General features: G+C 36.3%; 1 protein-coding gene across 1 annotated transcript in view; it reads right to left on the reverse strand.

Annotated features, from left to right (window-relative positions):
* The window catches only part of LOC133638758 (protein turtle homolog A-like), a 179,295-nt gene that overhangs the window by 85,760 nt on the left and 71,155 nt on the right, over positions 1 to 22,380 (reverse strand). Inside the window, exons 7-8 of the mRNA XM_062031684.1 lie at positions 20,676 to 20,787; positions 11,357 to 11,498 (exon numbers count right to left, since the gene is read on the reverse strand). Of these exons, the coding sequence (XP_061887668.1) occupies positions 11,357 to 11,498; positions 20,676 to 20,787 (254 nt within the window). The remainder of the gene's footprint in view (positions 1 to 11,356; positions 11,499 to 20,675; positions 20,788 to 22,380) is intronic.

The raw sequence follows: 22,380 nt of genomic DNA on the forward strand, positions 1-22,380 counted from the left end.
AACAATCTGTCACTCCTAATCGCTAAATCCCATGAAATCTTATACGTCTAGTCCAGGGGTCACCAACCTTTTTGAAAGCAAGAGCTACTTCTTGGGTGCTGATTAATGCGAAGGGCTACCAGTTTGATACACACTTAAATAAATTGCCAGAAATAGCCAATTTGCTCAATTTACCTTTAACTCTATGTTATTATTAATAATTAATGATATTTACACTTAATTGAACGGTTTAAAAGAGGAGAAAACACGAAAAAAATGACAATTAAATTTTGAAACATAGTTTATCTTCAATTTCGACTCTTTAAAATTCAAAATTCAACCGAAAAAAAAAAAGAGAAAAACTAGCTAATTTGAATCTTTTTGAAAAAAATAAAAAAAATAATTTATGGAACATCATTAGTAATTTTTCCTGATTAAGATTAATTTTAGAATTTTGATGACATGTTTTAAATAGGTTGAAATCCAATCTGCACTTTGTTAGAATATATAACAAATTGGACCAAGCTATATTTCTAACAAAGACAAATCATTATTTCTTCTAGATTTTCCAGAACAAAATTTTTTAAAGAAATTCAAAAGACTTTGAAATAAGATTTAAATTTGATTCTACAGATTTTCTAGATTTGCCAGAATCATTTTTTTGAATTTTAATCATAATAAGTTTGAAGAAATATTTCACAAATATTCTTCGTCGAAAAAACAGAAGCTAAAATGAAGAATTAAATTAAAATTTATGTATTATTCTTTACAATAAAAAAAATAAATTTACTTGAACATTGATTTAAATTGTCAGGAAAGAAGAGGAAGGAATTTAAAAGGTAAAAAGGTATATGTGTTTAAAAATCCTAAAATAATTTTTAAGGTTGTATTTTTTCTCTAAAATTGTCTTTCTGAAAGTTATAAGAAGCAAAGTAAAAAAAAATAATGAATTTATTTAAACAGGTGAAGATCAAGTCTTTAAAATATTTTCTTGGATTTTCAAATTCTATTTGAGTTTTGTCTCTCTTAGAATTAAAAATGTTGGGCAAAGCGAGACCAGCTTGCTAGTAAATAAATAACATTTAAAAAATAGAGGCAGCTCACTGGTAAGTGCTGCTATTTGAGCTATTTTTAGAACCGGCCAGCGGGCTACTCATCTGGTCCTTACGGGCTACCTGGTGCCTGCGGGCACCGCGTTGGTGACCCCTGCTCTAGTCTCTTAGGTGAATGAGCTAAATAATATTATTTGATATTTTACAGTAATGTGTTAATAATTTCACACATAAGTCACTCCTGAGTATAAGTCGCACCCCCGGCCAAACTATGAAAAAAACTGCGACTTATAGTCCGAAAAATACGGTATGTGAAAGTGAAAGTGTGAAAATGCATCGAAGGATCCCCTGGTTCGTATTTGTTACAATAATCATGTATATATATTATCACACAACTTTAGTATGCTTAAAGGCCTACTGAAAGCCACTACTAGCGACCACGCAGTCTGATAGTTTATATATCAATGATGAAATCTTAACATTGCAACACATGCCAATACGGCCGGGTTAACTTATAAAGTGACATTTTACATTTCCCGCAAAATATCCTGCTGAAAACGTCTCGGTATGAGGACGTTTGCGCGTGATGTCACGGATTGTGGCGGACATTTTGGGACAGCATTGTGGCCAGCTATTAAGTCGTCTGTTTTCATCGCAAAATTCCACAGTATTCTGGACATCTGTGTTGGTGAATCTTTTGCAATTTGTTTAATGAACAATGAAGACTGCAAAGAAGAAAGCTGTAGGTGGGACGCGGTGTATTAGCGGCTGGCTGCAGCAACACAACCAAGAGGACTTTGAGTTGGATACACGCTACCGTGAGTACGCAGCTTTGGCTTCCAAACATTTGATCGCTTGCCCGTACGTGCGTGTCGCTATGTGCATGTCACGTACGTAACTTTGGGTAAATATATGTGCTGTATGAACTTTGCGGAGGTGAACGGTACTTTGGGCTGTGGGATTGAGTGTGTTGTGCGGGTGTTTGAGTTGTATTGGCGGGTTATATGGATGGGAGGGGGGAGGTGTTTGTTATGCGGGATTAATTTGTGGCATATTAAATATAAGCCTGGTTGTGTTGTGGCTAATAGAGTATATATATGTCTTGTGTTTATTTACTGTTTTAGTCATTCCCAGCTGAATATCAGGTCCCGTCCGCCTCTCACAGCATCTTCCCTATCTGAATCGCTTCCACTGCCCTCTAGTCCTTCACTCTCACTTTCCTCATCCACAAATCTTTCATCCTCGCTCAAATTAATGGGGAAATCGTCGCTTTCTCGGTCCGAATCGCTCTCGCTGCTGGTGGCCATGATTGTAAACAATGTGCAGATGTGAGGCGCTCCACAACCTGTGACGTCACGCTACTTCCGGTACAGGCAAGGCTTTTTTATCAGCGACCAAAAGTTGCGAACTTTATCGTCGATGTTCTCTACTAAATCCTTTCAGCAAAAATATGGCAATATCGTGAAATGATCAAGTATGACACATAGAATGGATCCGCTATCCCCGTTTGAATAAGAAAATCTCATTTCAGTAGGCCTTTAAAGTCTGTTGCTATAGTTCTTAGCTATTGTGCTCAAGCTGTATTTTTCCTATCTGTGCAAGGACAAAACTTCTTGTCTGAGGGTTGGCCTTAGCCGCAGATGTTATCTTTGTTTTAGCCCGCTAACAGCCAAAGACTTCAAGGACCTCAACGAAGATAAGACGACAGCACGCACATGAAGCAGAGACAAGGCGAAATCACAAGGCCCCCAGCACATTCCGTCACGTATTCTGCGTACTGGAGCGGCTTTGCATGATATATGTGACCACTCCTTTTAGAGGCGGCCTCAGTGATGTTGACTGGGTAACTCCTGAATAAATAGAGGGACGCGGGAGCTGTACCTTAGAGCGTAGGGCGAGACTCTGACTAAGTGTGCAGCTCCATGCGTTCTCCTCATGAGCTAAATTGAACTCTGTCTCTGGATGATTCCTTGCTTCTTGTCTGATTAATAGATGTCATCAGTGTTTGAACCGGACAGTATTTCGTTTGGTTTCTTTTCTTCCTCTGATTTCCCCTTTTTGGGGTTTTTAACAGTATATGCTGAAACAGCAAGCGCAGGTGTTGCAATATTTCCAGGTGGGTGTTCAGCAGCCATGCTTTACTGAAAATAAGTTCGCACCATGCACGCGCTTCACTATATATCGGGTCAGCCAATGAGGAGGCTCCTTCGTGGGCTCTGCTTACCCCGCCAAGATGACAAATTATTTTGTCTTCTACGACCCCTTTAAGTGGCCTTATCATATGGTGCGCCTTTAATATGAAAATAGACCTAAATAGCTAATCGGCAGTGCGCCTTATGGTCCGAAAAATACGGTAAAATATTTTATGTACTGTAAAAACTTAAAAGAGCAGATCCCGTGGTAGAATATATGATTTCCTTAAAAAAACTGAAAGTCTGTTTAAATTGTTTAATGGAAGAAAAGTCATCATCTCTGAATTATTGCTCTACTTTACTTCTATAGCTCTTGAAAGCTCACTAGAGGAATAAAGCATTCTCATCACTGGCGGTATATTAGTAGTAAGCATTTCACAAGGCAAATTAGTCTCAAGTTGCACCGTGAGGTGTTTTCCTGCTCAAAAATGTGTCAAATATAGATACAATCTCTAATGGTTTACTGTAATTTATGATGATAGCTCTTTTTAAATGCTTTACTTGTTGCTTCACTATGGCAACCAACTATGACAGACTGACTCTCTTGGGGCTCTCTCTCTCTCACTCACACACACACACACACACACACACACACACACACACACACACACACACACACACACACACACACACACACACACACATTATTGTATTTGTTACCTTCTTGAGATCTCTGAAAAATGCCTACCTCTTTAGGACCACCCTTTCTAGATATGTAAAGATGTGTATTTACAACATTAATAATATATACATACTATGCAAATATAAAAAAGATTGTTGTGAAAAATGAGTTGGAATTTCACAAGAAAAAGGTCAAAGTTTCACAAGAAAAACTTGGAATTGTTGCAGTATTATAATAAAAGTCGTCATTTTACAAGAAAAAACTGAACATTTGCGCAATATCATGATAAAAGCTGGAATTTTACTCGAAACAGTCGCAATTGTGCAAGTAAAGCTTAAAATGTTTGGCAATTTTATGAAAAGAGTTGAAATTTTACTCGGAAAAAAAGTCAAATTTTTTTTTAAAAAACTTAAAAATTTGGGCAATATTATAAAAATAATCGGAATTTTATTTGTCAAAATGATGACACAAGTCATAATTTTACTCAAAAATTTTTGGCAATTTTATGAAAAGAGTTGAAATTTTACTCGACAAAAAAAGTCACAATTTTATAAGAAAACTTTAAAATTTTGGCAATATTATAATAATAATCAGAATTTATTTTATCAAATTTATGACAAGTCATAATTTTACTCAAAAAATGTCACTATTTTACAAGAAAAATGGGCAATATTGTGATAAGTCATAATTTTGTATGACAAATGTCACCATTTTGCATTAAAAGTAATAATTTTACATTAAAAAAAGTAATAATTTTACGAGAAAATATTGCAATATTACAGAAGCAGAAAGAATATGAGAAATTCTTCCCAATTTTATAAGAAAAAAGTCGACACATTGTGAAAAAATGACCAGTTTTAGTTTTTAAAAAATTGTTGAATTTTTTGTTTGTAATTGGTTTTTAATCTTCATTATTTACTTCAAGTTATTACAGTATGTCTCTATATACATATTTATTTTCTTTCTTTTATTAATTTTGGCCAGAGGGGGATCTCTTCAAATTATTACACACACTTGTTATTTCATATGTTGACCAGAGGGGGAGCACTTTTAAAACCGACACACAGTCCTTATGAAAAATCCCTTCTTTTTGGGACCTAAGAAAACTTAAAAATTTGGGCAATATTATAAAAAATAATCTGAATTTTATTTGTCAAAATTATGACAAAAGTCATAATTTTACTCAAAAAATGTCACTATTTTACAAGAAAAACGGGCAATATTGTGATAAGTCATAATTTTATATGACAAATGTCACCATTTTGCATTAAAAAGTCATAATTTTACATTAAAAAAGTAATAATTTTACGGGAAAATATTGCAATATTACAGAAGCAGAAAAAAAATGAGAAATTGTTCCCAATTTTATAAGAAAAAAGTCGACACATTGTGAGAAAATGACTAGTTTTAGTTTTTTTTTTAAATTGTTGAATTTTTAGTTTGTAAATGGTTTTTAATCTTCATTATTTACTTCAAGTTATTACAGTATGTCTCCATATACATATTTATTTTCTTTCTTTTATTAATTTTGGCCAGAGGGGGATCTCTTCAAATTATTACACACACTTGTTATTTCATATGTTGACAAGGGGAGGAGCACTTTTAAAACCGACACACAGTCCTTATGAAAAATCCCTTATTTTTGGGACCACCCTCATTTTGATAGATTTCACCACCAGGGGTGCAAATGAGATATTCTCTATTAGATGCAATGGTTTTCCGTATTGGGACCATGATTTATGTCATCACTTGTTCACACCTCCTCATATGGAAGCTACTTTTCCTTGTTGATGTCTCAAGAGGGTAGAAATACAAGAACACACACACACACACACACACACACACACACACACATTATTGTATTTGTTACCTTTTCAGACCTTCGAAAAATGCCTACCTCTTTAGGACCACCCTTTCTAGATATATAAAAATGTGTATTTACAACATTAATAATATATACATACTATTCAAATATAAAAAAGCTTATAATTATAGTAAAAGTCGTAATTTACTCAACGCAAGTCAAAGTTTTACAAGAAAAAACTGAACATTTGTGCAATATTTTGATAAAAGCTGGAATTTTACTCGAAACAGTCGCAATTGTACAAGCATAGCTTAAAATTTTGGCAATTTTATGGAAAGAGTTGAAATTCTACTCGAAAAAAAGGCACAATTCTATAAGAAAACTTAAAAATGTGGGCAATATTATAAAAATAATCTGAATTTTATTTGTCAAAATTATGACAAAAGTCATAATTTTCCTCAAAAAATGTCACTATTTTACAAGAAAAATGGGCAATATTGTGGTACAAGTCATAATTTTGTATGACAAATGTCACCATTTTGCATTAAATATTAATAATTTTACATAAAAAAAGAAATAATTTTACGAGAACATATTGCAATATTACAGAAGCAGAAAGAATATGAGAAATTCTTACCAATTTTAAAAGAAAAAAGTCGACAGTGAGAAAATGTTAAATTTTTTTGTTTGTAATTGGTTTTTAATCTTCATTATTCACTTTAAGTTATTACAGTATGTCCCCATATACATATTTATGTTCTTTATTTTATTAATTTTGGCCAAAGGTGGCGCATTTCGATTTCTCACACACACTTGTTATTGCATATGTTGACCAGAGGGGGATCTCTTCAAATTATTACACACACTTGTTATTTCATATGTTGACCAGAGGGGGAGCACTTTTAAAACCGACACACAGTCCTTATGAAAAATCCCTTCTTTTTGGGACCACCCTAATTTTGACAGATTTCACCACCAGGGGTGCAAATGAGACATTCTCTATTAGATGCAATGGTTTTCCGTATTGGGACCATGATTTCGGTCCTAACTTGTTCACACCTCCTCATATGGAAGCTACTTTTCCTTGTTGATGTCTCAAGAAGGGTAGAAATACAAGAACACACACACACACACACACACATACACACACACACACACACACACACACACACACACACACATTGTGTATTTACAAAATTAATAATATATACATACTATGCAAATATAAAAAAGCTTATAATTATAATAAAAGTCATAATTTTACTCAACGCAAGTCAAAGTTTTACAAGAAAAAACTGAACATTTGTGCAATATTTTGATAAAAGCTGGAATTTTACTCGAAACAGTCGCAATTGTACAAGCATAGCTTAAAATTTTGGCAATTTTATGAAAAGAGTTTAAATTTTACTCGAAAAAAAAGTCACAATTTTATAAGAAAACTTAAAAATTTGGGCAATATTATAAAAATAATCGGAATTTTATTTGTCAAAATGATGACACAAGTCATAATTTTACTCAAAAAATGTCACTATTTTACAAGAAAAATGGGCAATATTGTGATAAGTCATAATTTTGTATGACAAATGTCACCATTTTGCATTAAAAGTAATAATTTTACATAAAAAAAAGTAATAATTTTACGAGAAAATATTGTAATATTACAGAAGCAGAAAGAATATGAGAAATTGTTCCCAATTTTATAAGAAAAAAGTCGACACATTGTGAGAAAATGACTAGTTTTAGTTTTTTTTTAAATTGTTGAATTTTTTGTTTGTAATTGGTTTTTAATCTTCATTATTTACTTCAAGTTATTACAGTTTGTCTCCATATACATATTTATTTTCTTTCTTTTATTAATTTTGGCCAGAGGGGGATCTCTTCAAATTTTTACACACACTTGTTATTTCATATGTTGACCAGAGGGGGAGCACTTTTAAAACCGACACACAGTCCTTATGAAAAATCCCTTCTTTTTGGGACCACCCTCATTTTGATAGATTTCACCACCAGGGGTGCAAATGAGATATTCTCTATTAGATGCAATGGTTTTCCGTATTGGGACCATGATTTATGTCATCACTTGTTCACACCTCCTCATATGGAAGCTACTTTTCCTTGTTGATGTCTCAAGAGGGTAGAAATACAAGAACCCACACACACACACACACACACACACACACACACACACACACACACACATTATTGTATTTGTTACCTTTTCAGACCTTCGAAAAATGCCTACCTCTTTAGGACCACCCTTTCTAGATATATAAAAATGTGTATTTACAACATTAATAATATATACATACTATTCAAATATAAAAAAGCTTATAATTATAATAAAAGTCGTAATTTTACTCAACGCAAATCAAAGTTTTACAAGAAAAAACTGAACATTTGTGCAATATTTTGATAAAAGCTGGAATTTTACTCGAAACAGTCGCAATTGTACAAGCATAGCTTAAAATTTTGGCAATTTTATGAAAAGAGTTAAAATTTTACTCGACAAAAAAAGTCACAATTTTATAAGAAAACTTTAAAATTTTGGCAATATTATAATAATAATCAGAATTTTTTTAATCAAAATTATGACACAAGTCATAATTTTACTCAAAAAATGTCACTATTTTACAAGAAAAACGGGCAATATGGTGATAAGTCATAATTTTATATGACAAATGTCACCATTTTGCATTAAAAAGTCATAATTTTACATTAAAAAAAGCCATAATTTTACGGGAAAATATTGCAATATTACAGAAGCAGAATTTTGTTTATCAAAATTATGACACAAGTCATAATTTTACTCAAAAAATGTCACTATTTTACAAGAAAAATGGGCAATATGGTGATAAGTCATAATTTTATATGACAAATGTCACCATTTTGCATTAAAAAGTCATAATTTTATATGACAAATGTCACCATTTTGCATTAAAAAGTCATAATTTTACATTTAAAAAAGCCATAATTTTACGGGAAAATATTGCAATTTTACAGAAGCAGAATTTTGTTTATCAAAATTATGACACAAGTCATAATTTTACTCAAAAAATGTCACTATTTTACAAGAAAAATGGGCAATATGGTGATAAGTCATAATTTTATATGACAAATGTCACCATTTTGCATTAAAAAGTCATAATTTTACATTAAAAAAGTCATAATTTTACGGGAAAATATTGCAATATTACAGAAGCAGAATTTTGTTTATCAAAATGATGACACAAGTCATAATTTTACTCAAAAAATGTCACTATTTTACAAGAAAAATGGGCAATATGGTGATAACTCATAATTTTATATGACAAATGTCACCATTTTGCATTAAAAAGTCATAATTTTATATGACAAATGTCACCATTTTGCATTAAAAAGTCATAATTTTACATAAAAAAAGCCATAATTTTACGGGAAAATATTGCAATATTACAGAAGCAGAATTTTGTTTATCAAAATTATGACACAAGTCATAATTTTACTCAAAAAATGTCACTATTTTACAAGAAAAACGGGCAATATGGTGATAAGTCATAATTTTATATGAGAAATGTCACCATTTTGCATTAAAAAGTCATAATTTTACATAAAGAAAGTCATAGTTTTACGGGAAAATATTGCAATATTACAGAAGCAGAATGAATATGAGAAATTGTTCCCGATTTTATAAGAAAAAAGTCGACGCATTGTGAGAAAAAGTTAATGTATTTTTTGTGTGTATTTGTTTTTTCATCTTCATTATTTACTTACTTATTAAACTATGTCTCCATATACATATTTATTTTATTTTTTGTATTAATTTTGGCTAAAGGGGGCGCATTTTGATTTCTCACACACACATGTTATTACATATGTTGGCCAGAGGGGGATCTCTTCAAATTTGTACGCACACTTGTTATTTCATATGGGGGAGCACTTTTGAAAATTTGAAAAATTCCTCCTTTTATGGGACCACCCTCATTTTGATAGATTTCACCAGCAGGGGTGCAAATGAGACATTCTCTATTAAATGCAATGTTATTGGGACCATGATTTATGTCATCACTTGATCACACCTCCTCATATGGAAGCTACTTTTCCTTGTTGATGTCTCAAGAAGGGTAGAAATACAAGAACCCACACACACACACACACACACACACACACACACACACACACACACACACACACACACACACACACACACATTATTGTATTTGTTACCTTCTCAGACCTTCGAAAAATGCCTACCTCTTTAGGACCACCCTTTGTAGATATATAAAAATGTGTATTTACAACATTAATAATATATACATTCTTTCAAATATAAAAAAGCTTATAATTATAGTAAAAGTTTTAAATTTTACTCAACGCAAGTCAAAGTTTTACAAGAAAAAACTGAACATTTGTGCAATATTTTGATAAAAGCTGGAATTTTACTCGAAACAGTCGCAATCGTACAAGCATAGCCTAAAATTTTGGCAATTTTATTAAAAGAATTGAAATTTTACTCGAAAAAAAAGTCACAATTTTATAAGAAAACTTTAAAATTTTGGCAATATTATAATAATAATCAGAATTTTGTTTATCAAATTTACGACACAAGTCATAATTTTACTCAAAAAATGTCACTATTTTACAAGAAAAACGGGCAATATGGTGATAAGTCATAATTTTATATGACAAATGTCACCATTTTGCATTAAAAAGTCATAATTTTACATGAAAAAAAGTCGTAATTTTACGGGAAAATATTGCAATATTACAGAGGCAGAATTTTGTTTATCAAAATTATGACACAAGTCATAATTTTACTCAAAAAATGTCACTATTTTACAAGAAAAACGGGCAATATGGGGATAAGTCATAATTTTATATGACAAATGTCACCATTTTGCATTAAAAAGTCATAATTTTACATAAAAAAAAGTCATAATTTTACGGGAAAATATTGCAATATTACAGAAGCAGAATGAATATGAGAAATTGTTCCCAATTTTATAAGAAAAAAGTCGACGCATTGTGAGAAAAAGTGAATGTATTTTTTGTTTGTATTTGTTTTTTCATCTTCATTATTTACTTACTTATTTAACTATGTCTCCATATACATATTTATTTCATTTTTTGTATTAATTTTGGCTAAAAGGGGGCGCATTTTGATTTCTCACACACACTTGTTATTTCATATGTTGGCCAGAGGGGGATCTCTTCAAATTTGTACACGCACTTGTTATTTCATATGGGGGAGCACTTTTGAACATTTGAAAAATTCCTCCTTTTTTGGGACCACCCTCATTTTGACAGATTTCACCACCAGGGGGTGCAAATGAGACATTCTCTATTAGATGCAATGTTATTGGGACCATGATTTATGTCCTGACCTCCTCATATGGAAGCTACTTTTCCTTGTTGATGTCTCAAGAAGGGTAGAAATACAAGAACACACACGTATACACACCCACACACACACTTCAATGACAAAGAATACAGTATATGATGTATTTCCCAAAGAATTGTGCAGGTCTCTGTGACATTGTTGTTGCACGTAAACATGTCAAGGTCACCACAGATTTTTGTTGCTCTAAGAAATGATTATTTTTCTGGGCAAACATGCTTTTCTTTGTCACGGTTTCATTACTCGGCATTCAGAGCCTTCAGAGGGGCTTCCATTACTGTTAAGTAAAAAGGTAAAAAACATGGTGGGAGTAAATGGGATGTGAGCACTCACTCTACATGGTAGACGTTCTCTCCTCCCTTCAGCCACACGTAGGTCATGTTGGAGGGGTCGGCCACCGCCTGACAGAGAAGAAGTGCATCCTGGGATACGTTGACGGAGGTGTTTTTGGGAGGTAGGGTGATGACGGGCGGACCTGGCCAACACACGACATAACGTATGTTACAATCACTTCAGCAGGTTTTTCCAGGTTCCATTTCGAAAAATGCTTTAACCAAGTCATGCAGATTGTTTACTGTACGTACAAACCCCATTTCCATATGAGTTGGGAAATGGTGTTAGATGTAAATATAAACGGAATACAATGATTTGCAAATCATTTTCAACCCATATTCAGTTGAATATGCTACAAAGACAACATATTTGATGTTCAAACTCATAAACTTTATTTTTTTTTTTGCAAATAATCATTAACTTTAGAATTTGATGGCAGCAACACGTGACAAAGAAGTCGGGAAAGGTGGCAATAAATACTGATAAAGTTGAGGAATGCTCATCAAACACTTATTTGGAACATCCCACAGGTGAGCAGGCTAATTGGGAACAGGTGGGTGCCATGATTGGGTATAAAAGCAGATTCCATGAAATGCTCAGTCATTCACAAACAAGGACGGGGCGAGGGTCACCACTTTGTCAACAAATGCCTGAGCAAATTGTTGAACAGTTTAAGAACAACCTTTCTCAACCAGCTATTGCAAGGAATTTAGGGATTTCACCATCTACGCTCCATAATATCATCAAAGGGTTCGGAGAATCTGGAGAAATCACTGCACGTAAGCAGCTAAGCCCGTGACCTTCCATCCCTCAGGCTGTACTGCATCAACAAGCGACATCAGTGTGTAAAGGATATCACCACATGGGCTCAAGAACACTTCAGAAACCCACTGTCAGTAACTACAGTTGGTCGCTACATCTGTAAGTGAAAGTTAAAACTCTCCTATGCAAGGCGAAAACCGTTTATCAACAACACCCAGAAACGCCGTCGGCTTCGCTGGGCCTGACCTCATCTAAGATGGACTGATACAAAGTGGAAAAGTGTTCTGTGGTCTGACGAGTCAACATTTCAAATTGTTTTTTTTGGAAACTGTGGACGTTGTGTCCTCCGGACCAAAGAGGAAAAGAACCATCCGGATTGTTCTAGGCGCAAAGTGTAAAAGCCAGCATGTGTGATGGTATGGGGGTGTATTAGTGCCCAAGACATGGGTAACTTACACATCTGTGAAGGCACCATTAATGCTGAAAGGTACATACAGCAACATATGTTGCCATCCAAGCATCGTTACCATGGACGCCCCTGCTTATTTCAGCAAGACAATGCCAAGCCATGTGTTACATCAACGTGGCTTCATAGTAAAAGAGTGCGGGTACTAGACATATGGAAACGGGGTTTGTACAAATAAAATCCATTATTATTATTATTATTATTATTAAAAAGGCCACCCCAGTATGTGCAGTTTTTTTATCATTGAAAATCTATTTCTCCACTTCAAGCCATCTCCCAAGTTTTTCAGAAAATGTTCTGCAAAAAAGGAAAACATTTTGCGCATTTTGGACTCCAAAGCAATAATCATGCTGTCTAATCAGCATTTTATGTACCACGCCCGTTAGGTGGATGGATTATCTCGGCATAAAAGGAAGTGCAATGATAAAATAAAATAAAAATTCTATTTGATGTTATAGTAATTTACAAAACAAAAAAAAAGTGTTTATATATTTTTTTCCTAGCTTTTTTTCCCTTATGGCCCGATTTTGATTGTATTTTTTAAAGTGCAGCAGTCAGCACTTTTTGCTGCGTTAAACCCACACACACACATGAGGGAGAGTTGATGCGTTACTTAAGGCTTTTAAACTGACCTAATCCCAATCAGACAGCAGGCCATGTGGCAGTGAATCAAGCAGCCAGAAGCAGAGATAATGTGACTTAGCCCGGCTTGTATTAGAGCGGCTGTTTTTGCCAGATAATCGCTCCAAAAGTGATTCAAAATGTGGCCGCTGTAGTCAGTAGAAATTCATTGGACTAAAATCAAAGTGACTTCATCTGTACCCGAAATGTACAAAACCCAAAAGCAGTGAAGTTGGCACGTTGTGTAAATGGTAAATAAACAGAGAATATAATATAACTTTTCAAGTTATATTCAGTTGAATAGACTACAAAGACAAGATATTTAATGTTTAACTGGTAAACTTTGTTATTTTTTGCAAATATTAGCTCATTTGGAATATGATGCCTGCAACGTGTTTCAAAAAAGCTGGCACAAGTGGCAAAAAAGACTGAGAAAGTTGAGGAATGCTCATCAAACACTTATTTGGAACATCCCACAGGTGAACACGTTAATTGGGAACAGGTGGGTGCCATGATTGGGTATAAAAGCAGCTTCCATGAAATGCTCACTCGTTCACAAACAAGGATGGGGCGACGGTCACCACTTTGTCAACAAATGCGTGAGCAAATTGTCCAACAGTTTAAAGAACAACATTTCTCAACCAGCTATTGCAAGGAATTTAGGGATTTCACCATCTACGCTCCGTAATATCATCAAAAGGTTCAGAGAATCTGGAGTAATCACTGCACGTAAGCTGCAATGCCCGCGACTTTCCATCCCTCAGGTGGTACTGCATCAACAAGCGTCATTAGCGTGTAAAGGATATCACCACATGGGCTCAGGAACACTTCAAAAAAATCACTGTCAGTAACTACAGTTTGTCATTACATCTGTAAGTGCAAGTTAAAACTCTACTATGCAAAGCCAAAGCCATTTATCAACAACACCCAGAAATGGCGCCGGCTTCGCTGGGCCCGAGCTCATCTAAGATGGACTCATGCAAAGTGGAAAAGTGTTCTGTGGTCTGACGAGTCCACATTTCAAATTGTTTTTGGAAACTGTGAACGTAGTCCTCCGGACCAAAGAGGAAAATAACTATCCGGATTGTTATAGGTGCAGAGTTGAAAAGCCAGCATGTGTGATGGTATGGGGGTGTATTAGTGCCCAAGACATGGGTAACTTACACATCTGTGAAGGAACCATTAATGCTGAAAGGTACATACAGGTTTTGGAGCATCCAAGCAACGTTACCATGGACGCCCCTGCTTATTTCAGCAAGACAATGCCAAGCCACGTGTTACAACAGCGTGGCTTCGGAGTAAAAGAGTGCGGGTACTAGACTGGCCTGCCTGTAGTCCAGACCTGTCTCCCATTGAAAATGTGTGGCACATTATGACCATCCTAGCAGTCGGCATCCTGATGACAGCAGACATTGTACAGTAAGTGATGTTTTAATATGTTTGTTGGCTCTCATAAAGTCTGCAGTGAGTAATGATCAGTGATGATGGAAAAAATTCAAAAAACGTGATGCGTTTTTTTTAAATGTATGCGCCACATATCAATAAAATGAGCAAAATACATGAATTTTAAATGTTATTGTAAATGTGTCCGTTACTACAAAACATATACTTACAGCGTGTAAAAAAACAAAAACAAAAGAAGGTGTTTGGATGTTTTTTTGAGGGCTTTGTAGGCTCAATTTTAAGCAGATTCGTGATTGCATTTATTTAATATATAGAATGCAAAAAAATAAACCACCCATCGTCATTTCTCTCATAATGATTGTGAACATTTGGCAAAATGACAGAAAAATTGTAGTTTCCCTTTAAGTTTGAAAGTTGGAAAGAAGTCTAAATTGTATTTTATTTGCATCTCTTTCTGTCTTGCCTCTGGTGAGGGCGGTCGCATTTTTTTCTCCTTCCGTCTTTTCCTTGCTTGCTCTCTTTTGTCTTGTCTTGTCTACACTTTTTTGAAGCCTCTTTCTTTGCGCTGTCCTCCAAATGTAAACATCAGACATGGAATTGATCAGCTGGACTCTCGACTCAATTGACAAAATCTTTTCGAGGAGGAAAAGAGGTTCTGGGGAGCCTGGCTGCCCTGATGGAACCATTGCTGCGGGGTACGTGAGAGATTCCTGGGACAAATGGAGAATCATGTGCCTTTCAGTCCTTTCCATCGAGGACGTGGAAGACATCTACCTATTTGGAACCGTGATCGCGGGGCACCTGCTGATTGGGCTTGGCATTGCTCTGGTGTATCGTCAAATTCGTAAGACGATGGCAGCCACTCAAGGAGCCCAAAGGCTGTTCGTCACAATAAAAGGTTTGGGCAGGGCTGTGGGATCACAGTCTGGGGCGATTTCTGAACTGAATCGCAAGATGGATCACATCATGGAGAAGCTTGCTGTAAAGGAAAAATAGGATATGAGAGCAGCCAGCATGGCCGAATAGAACGGGCAAGCCATTGTATTGTCTGCTCAAGAAAAAACTGAAATTCTTATCTACGATTTGACTCCCCCGAATGGCCTTGAGGACAACAACAGGTTGTTCTGTAATCATCCCCTGAGGACTCTCAAAGATGGACGCTTTTTACCACCCTCCCTCCTCAAGGACACCTGGAAGTCGAACTTTGTTTGCATTGCATGCAGAACGACCCCGGGCTTATGAACACAACTCCACTACACCCAAAGACAGGGGTCACCAAGGCGGTGCCCGCGGGCACCAGGTAGCCCGTAAGGACCAGATGAGTAGCCCGCTGGCCTGTTCTAAAAATAGCTCAAATAGCAGCACTTACCAGTGAGCTGCCTCTATTTTTTAAATTGTATTTATTTACTAGCAAGCTGGTCTCGCTTTGCCCGACATTTTTAATTCTAAGAGAGACAAAACTCAAATAGAATTTGAAAATCCAAGAAAATATTTTAAAGACTTGGTCTTCACTTGTTTAAATAAATTCTTTTTTTTTTTTACTTTGCTTCTTATAACTTTCAGAAAGACAATTTTAGAGAAAAAATACAACCTTAAAAATGATTTTAGGATTTTTAAACACATATACCTTTTTACCTTTTAAATTCCTTCCTCTTCTTTCCTGACAATTTAAATCAATGTTCAAGTAAATTTATTTGTTTTATTGTAAATAAATTTAAATTTAATTCTTCATTTTAGCTTCTGTTTTTTCGACGAAGAATATTTGTGAAATATTTCTTCAAACTTATTATGATTAAAATTCAAAAAAATTATTCTGGCAAATCCAGAAAATCTGTAGAATCAAATTTAAATCTTATTTCAAAGTCTTTTGAATTTCTATTAAAATTTTTGTTCTGGAAAATCTAGAAGAAATAATGATTTGTCTTTGTTACAAATATAGCTTGGTCCAATTTGTTATATATTCTAACAAAGTGTAGATTGGATTTTAACCTATTTAAAACATGTCATCAAAATTCTAAAATTAATCTTAATCAGGAAAAATTACTAATGATGTTCCATAAATTATTTTTTTAATTTTTTCAAAAAGATTCAAATTAGCTAGTTTTTCTCTTCTTTTTTTTTCGGTTGAATTTTGAATTTTAAAGAGTCGAAATTGAAGATAAACTATGTTCCAAAATTTAATTGTCATTTTTTTTCGTGTTTTCTCCCCTTTTAAACCGTTCAATTAAGTGTAAATATCATTAATTATTAATAATAACATAGAGTTAAAGGTAAATTGAGCAAATTGGCTATTTCTGGCAATTTATTTAAGTGCGTATCAAACTGGTAGCCCTTCGCATTAATCAGCACCCAAGAAGTAGCTCTTGCTTTCAAAAAGTGTGGTAACACCCCTGCCCAAAGACAATGGGCATATACACAAACACACTCCCCACCCCCGCTTAATTCCCCTTCGGGGGGTTGGACGGCTGAGTAGCGCTTTATAGCAGCAGGCCGGCCTCCAGGGCCCCAACTCCCCCCCTCTGTTGCGAGTTGTTGTGATTATATGTAACTTGTTTATGTGTGCTATGGCAAATGAGTTTTTTTCCCTTGGACTCAGTCTGGACCTCCTCCCGAGGGTCCAGCCTTTGACTAATATTTTTTACTCTTCCCCCCTTTCCCAATATCACCTTTTTCCCACCTTTTTTGAAGGAGCGCCGTAAGTGGCTGATCCGTTGGCGGTCCCGTCTTGTCTCCCTGTAACGTATGTCTGCTCTTAGTGGGACTGTGCCCAAAATGTCATTTCAGTTCTTATGTGTCTTGTACATGTTAAAGAATGGACAATAATAAAGCATTCTGAATCCCGAATTTGTCATGCAGTGAGGTGCTATAATCCAAGCGCACACTGTCGTACTTGGTATTCAAATCAACGTGCATCACACGGTGAAATTACACACAGAAAATGTTTTCCTGTGCCTTGCTGATCTGAAACATTGGAAGGACCGTTTTGGCCGCCAGTCAGCGTTTTAGAAAAGCATCTTGAGCGGCGACTACAGGATCCAGCACGGAGCCGCCGCGGCGTTTGATGAGCCAAACGAGCCTTCCAATGTTCTCAGCTCATTTACTGGACATGGTGTCAGGCAGCAGATGGAGACGGGTGCAGTCACGCAGCTCCACCACATAAAGGAGACTTAACGCTTTTTTTTTTTGTTTAATTACTTCATTTGGCATTCATTTGTTTTGGTGGTACTTAAATAATGAGTGTATTACTAAAACAACCACTTTTGGGGCTAAAACATATTGTACAAAAGCAGTGAAGTTGGCATGTTGTGTAAATGGTAAATAAAAAGAGAATACAATGATTTGCAAATCCTTTTCAACTTATATTCCATTGAATAGACTGCAAAGACAAGATATTTCATGTTTGAACTTAGAAAGTTTTTTTTTGCAAATAATCATTAATTTAATGGCAGCAACACATTGCAAAAAAAGTTGTCACAGGGGCATTTTTACCACTGTGTTACATGGCCTTTCCTTTTAACAACACTCAGTAAACGTTTGGGAACTGAGGAGATACATTTTTGAAGTGGAATTCTTTCCCATTCTTGCTTGATGTACAGCTTAAGTTGTTCAACAGTTCAGTGTCGCCGTTGTGCTATTTTAGGCTTCATAATACGCCACACATTTTCAAAGTGGGACAGGTCTGGTACCCGCACTCTTTTACTACGCAGCCACGCTGTTGTAACACGTGCAGAATGCGGCTTGGCATTGTCTTGCTGAAATAAGCAGGGGCGTCCATGGTAACGTTGCTTGGATGGCAACATACGTTGCTCCAAAACCTGAATGTACCTTTCAGCATTAATGGTGCCTTCACAAATGTGTAAGTTACCCATGTCTTGGGCACTAATACACCCCCATACCATCACACATGCTGGCTTTTACACTTTGCGCCTATAACAATCCGGATGGTTCTTTTCCTCTTTGGTCCGGAGGACACGACGTCCACAGTTTCCAAAAACAATTTGAAATGTGGACTCGTCAGACCACAGAACACTTTTCCACTTTGTATCAGTCCATTTTAGATGAGCTCGGGCCCAGCGAAGCCGACGGCGTTTCTGGGTGTTGTTGATAAACGGTTTTTACTTTGCATAGGAGAGTTTTAACTTGCACTTACAGACATACTTGCCAACCCTCTCGTTTTTAGCGGGAGAATCCCGTTTTTCAGCGCCTCTCCCGACAACCTCCCGGCAGAGATTTTCTCCCGACAAACTCCCGGTATTCAGCCGGAGCTGGAGGCCACGCCCCCTCCAGCTCAATGCGGACCTGAGTGGGGACAGCCTGTTCTCACGTCCGCTTTCCCAGCAGCTTGCCTGCCCAATGACGTCATAACATCTACGGCTTTTAGAGAGTAGAGTGCACAACAAGGAGAGAGAGTTCTTGGTTTCTTATGTGGGTTTATTGTTAGGCAGTTTCATTAACGTCCTCCCAGCGCGGTAACAACACACAACAACACACGTCACGTTTAGTCTACCGTAAAGCAGTTTGTCTGCCGTAAACAGCAATGTTGTGACACTCTTAAACAGGACAATACTGCCACCTACTGGATAGCCTGCAGAACACTGAAATTCAAGTATGTCTTTTATTTATATGTATAATAAAATAAAAAATTTAAAAAAAAATATATATATAGCTAGAATTCACTGAAAGTCAAGTATTTCATATATATATATATATATATATATATATATATATATATATATATATATATATATATATATATATATGAAATACTTGATTTGGTGAATTCTAGCTGTAAATATACTCTCCTCTTAACCACGCCCTTAGCCACGCCCCCGCCCCAAACACGCCCCCCCCACCTCCCGATATTGGAGGTCTCAAGGTTGGCAAGTATGCTTACAGATGTAGCGACCAACTGTAGTTACTGACAGTGGGTTCCTGAAGTGTTCCTGAGCCCATGTGGTGATATCCTTTACACACCGATGTCGCTTGTTGATGCAGTACAGCCTGAGGGATGGAAGGTCACGGGCTTAGCTGCTTACGTGCAGTGATTTCTCCAGATTCTCTGAACCCTTTGATGATATTACGGAGCGTAGATGGTGAAATCCCTCAATTCCTTGCAATAGCTGGTTGAGAAAGGTTTTTCTTAAACTGTTCAACAATTTGCTCAGGCATTTGTTGACAAAGTGGTGACCCTCGCCCCATCCTTGTTTGTGAATGACTGAGCATTTCATGGAAGCTACTTTTATACGCAATCATGGCACCCACCCGTTCCCAATTTGCCTGTTCAAATAAGTGTTTGATGAGCATTCCTCAACTTTATCAGTATTTATTGCCACCTTTCCCAACTTCTTTGTCACGTGTTGCTGGCATCAAATTCTAAAGTTAATGATTATTTGCACAAAAAAAAAAAATGTTTATCAGTTTGAACATGAAATATGTTGTCTTTGTAGCATATTCAACTGAATATGGCTTGAAAATGATTTGCAAATCATTGTATTCCGTTTATATTTACATCTAACACCATTTCCCAACTCATATGGAAACGGGGTTTGTACTTATTTTAAGGTATTTTCGGGTTCATTGAGGTTAGCTAATTTTACTTGTTTTGGAAAGTCTTGACAAGCCACATTTTCTTGTTCTATTGGCAGATAATTTGGCTTAGTTCAAATAAAATACCCCTTTTTCTTCTTGTTTTTGAACACTGACTTTCTGCAGCGCACACCGTTTTACTTTAAATTTGACTTTAAATACCAAAGTCACAGTTTTAATTCGCTGTTAAATTTAACCGTCACTATCAGTCATGTGTCTTCCTACTGAAATACACGGGAACTTTTTTTCAGGCCGATGATGACAGAATGTCTAATGTGGTGATATCAATGATATCAACCGCACTGGGAGCAAATAAGAAAAGTGTTCGGTTTGACATTCCCCTCGCTCCTCCGTCATGACGCAAGAGGGGGAAAGTAAAAATGTAAATTGCGTTGGCTGACGGCCACACCGCCACACCAGACAGAGGAAGTGGCAGGCAAACATAGACACTGACAGATTGACGGACAGTCCGTTACTGACCTTTTATCTTCACTCGCGTCTCAAGTGTCACGTTGCCCTCCGAGTTGGAAGCGTGGCAGGTGTACTGTCCTGCTGACTGTGCGCTCACAGCTGCCATCGATAAGACCTGCTCCTGGTAAACATGATGTGGCAGATAAAGACAGACGTATCAAAGAAATACGACTACAGATCATATCGACGCTTCATCACGAGTCATCACAATTCATTTCACGGTGGAGTATAAAACTGTGCGAATAACGTTCAAAGCTCGTAATAATCTGCACATCAGTTGGTGGGGTGACTCGGTGGAATCAATTGGGTGAAGAAATCAAACGAAGCGATAACATCATACAATTAAAAAAATAAATATTAAAAAAAAAAAGTTTGATCTGTGCAACAAGGAGTAGGGAACAGAATATCTTGAGGTGTAGTAAGGTTGTCCCCATACCGATATTTTGGTATTGGGATGTATTTCGATACTTTTCTAAATAAAGGGGACCACAAATAATGGCATAATTGGCTTTATTTTAACAAAAAATCTTAGGGTACATGAAACATATGTTTATTATTGCAATTTAGTCCTTAAAGGCCTACTGAAAGCCACTACTAGCGACCACGCAGTCTGATAGTTTATATATCAATGATGAAATCTTAACATTGCAACACATGCCAATACGGCCGGGTTAACTTATAAAGTGACATTTAAAATTTCCCGGGAAATATCCGGCTGAAACGTCGCGGTATGATGACGTATGCGCGTGACGTAGTCAGTTAAACGGAAGTTATGGTACCCCGTTGAATCCTATACAAAAAGCTCTGTTTTCATTTCATAATTCCACAGTATTCTGGACATCTTTTGCAATTTGTTTAATGAACAATGAAGGCTGCAAAGAAGACAGTTGTAGGTGGGATCAGTGTATTAGCAGCGGACTACAGCAACACAACCAGGAGCACTTTGTTGGAGAGCAGACGCGCTAGCCGGCGACCTCACCTTGACTTCCTACGTCTCCGGGCCGCCAATCGCATTGGGTCAAGTCCTTCGTCCTTCCGCCGATCGCTGGAACGCAGGTGAGCACGGGTGTTGATGAGCAGATGAGGGCTGGCTGGCGTAGGTGGAGAGCTAATGTTTTTAGCAAAGCTCTGTGCGGTCCGGTTGCTAAGTTAGCTTCAATGGCGTCGTTAGCACAGCATTGTTAACCTTCGCCAGCCTGGAAAGTATTAACCGTGTATTTACATGTCCATGGTTTAATAGTATTGTTGATTTTCTATCTATCCTTCCAGTCAGGGTTTTTTTTTTTTCTTTCTATATGCAGTTAAAGCATGATGCTATCACATTAGCTCGTAGCTAAAGCGTTTCGCCGATGTATTGTCGTGGAGATAAAAGGCACTGAATGTCCATTTCGCGTTCTCGACTCTCATTTGAAAAAAGATATCTGTTGAACTGCATTCTAGTCCGTCACTCTAACGTTCCTCATCCACAAATCTTTCATCCTCGCTCAAATTAATGGGGTAATCGTCACTTTCTCGCTCCTAATATCTCTCGCTCCATTGTAAACAACGGGGAATTGTGAGCAGCACTACCGCTTGTGACGTCACGCTACTTCCGGTACGGGCAAGGTTTTTTTTATCAGCGAGCAAAAGTTGCGAACTTTATCGTCGATGTAAATCCTTTCAGCAAAAATATGGCAATATCGCGAAATGATCAAGTACGACACATAGAATGGAT

This window comes from Entelurus aequoreus, linkage group LG21 (assembly GCF_033978785.1).
Source record: "Entelurus aequoreus isolate RoL-2023_Sb linkage group LG21, RoL_Eaeq_v1.1, whole genome shotgun sequence".
NCBI classification, from domain to species: Eukaryota; Metazoa; Chordata; class Actinopteri; order Syngnathiformes; family Syngnathidae; genus Entelurus; species Entelurus aequoreus.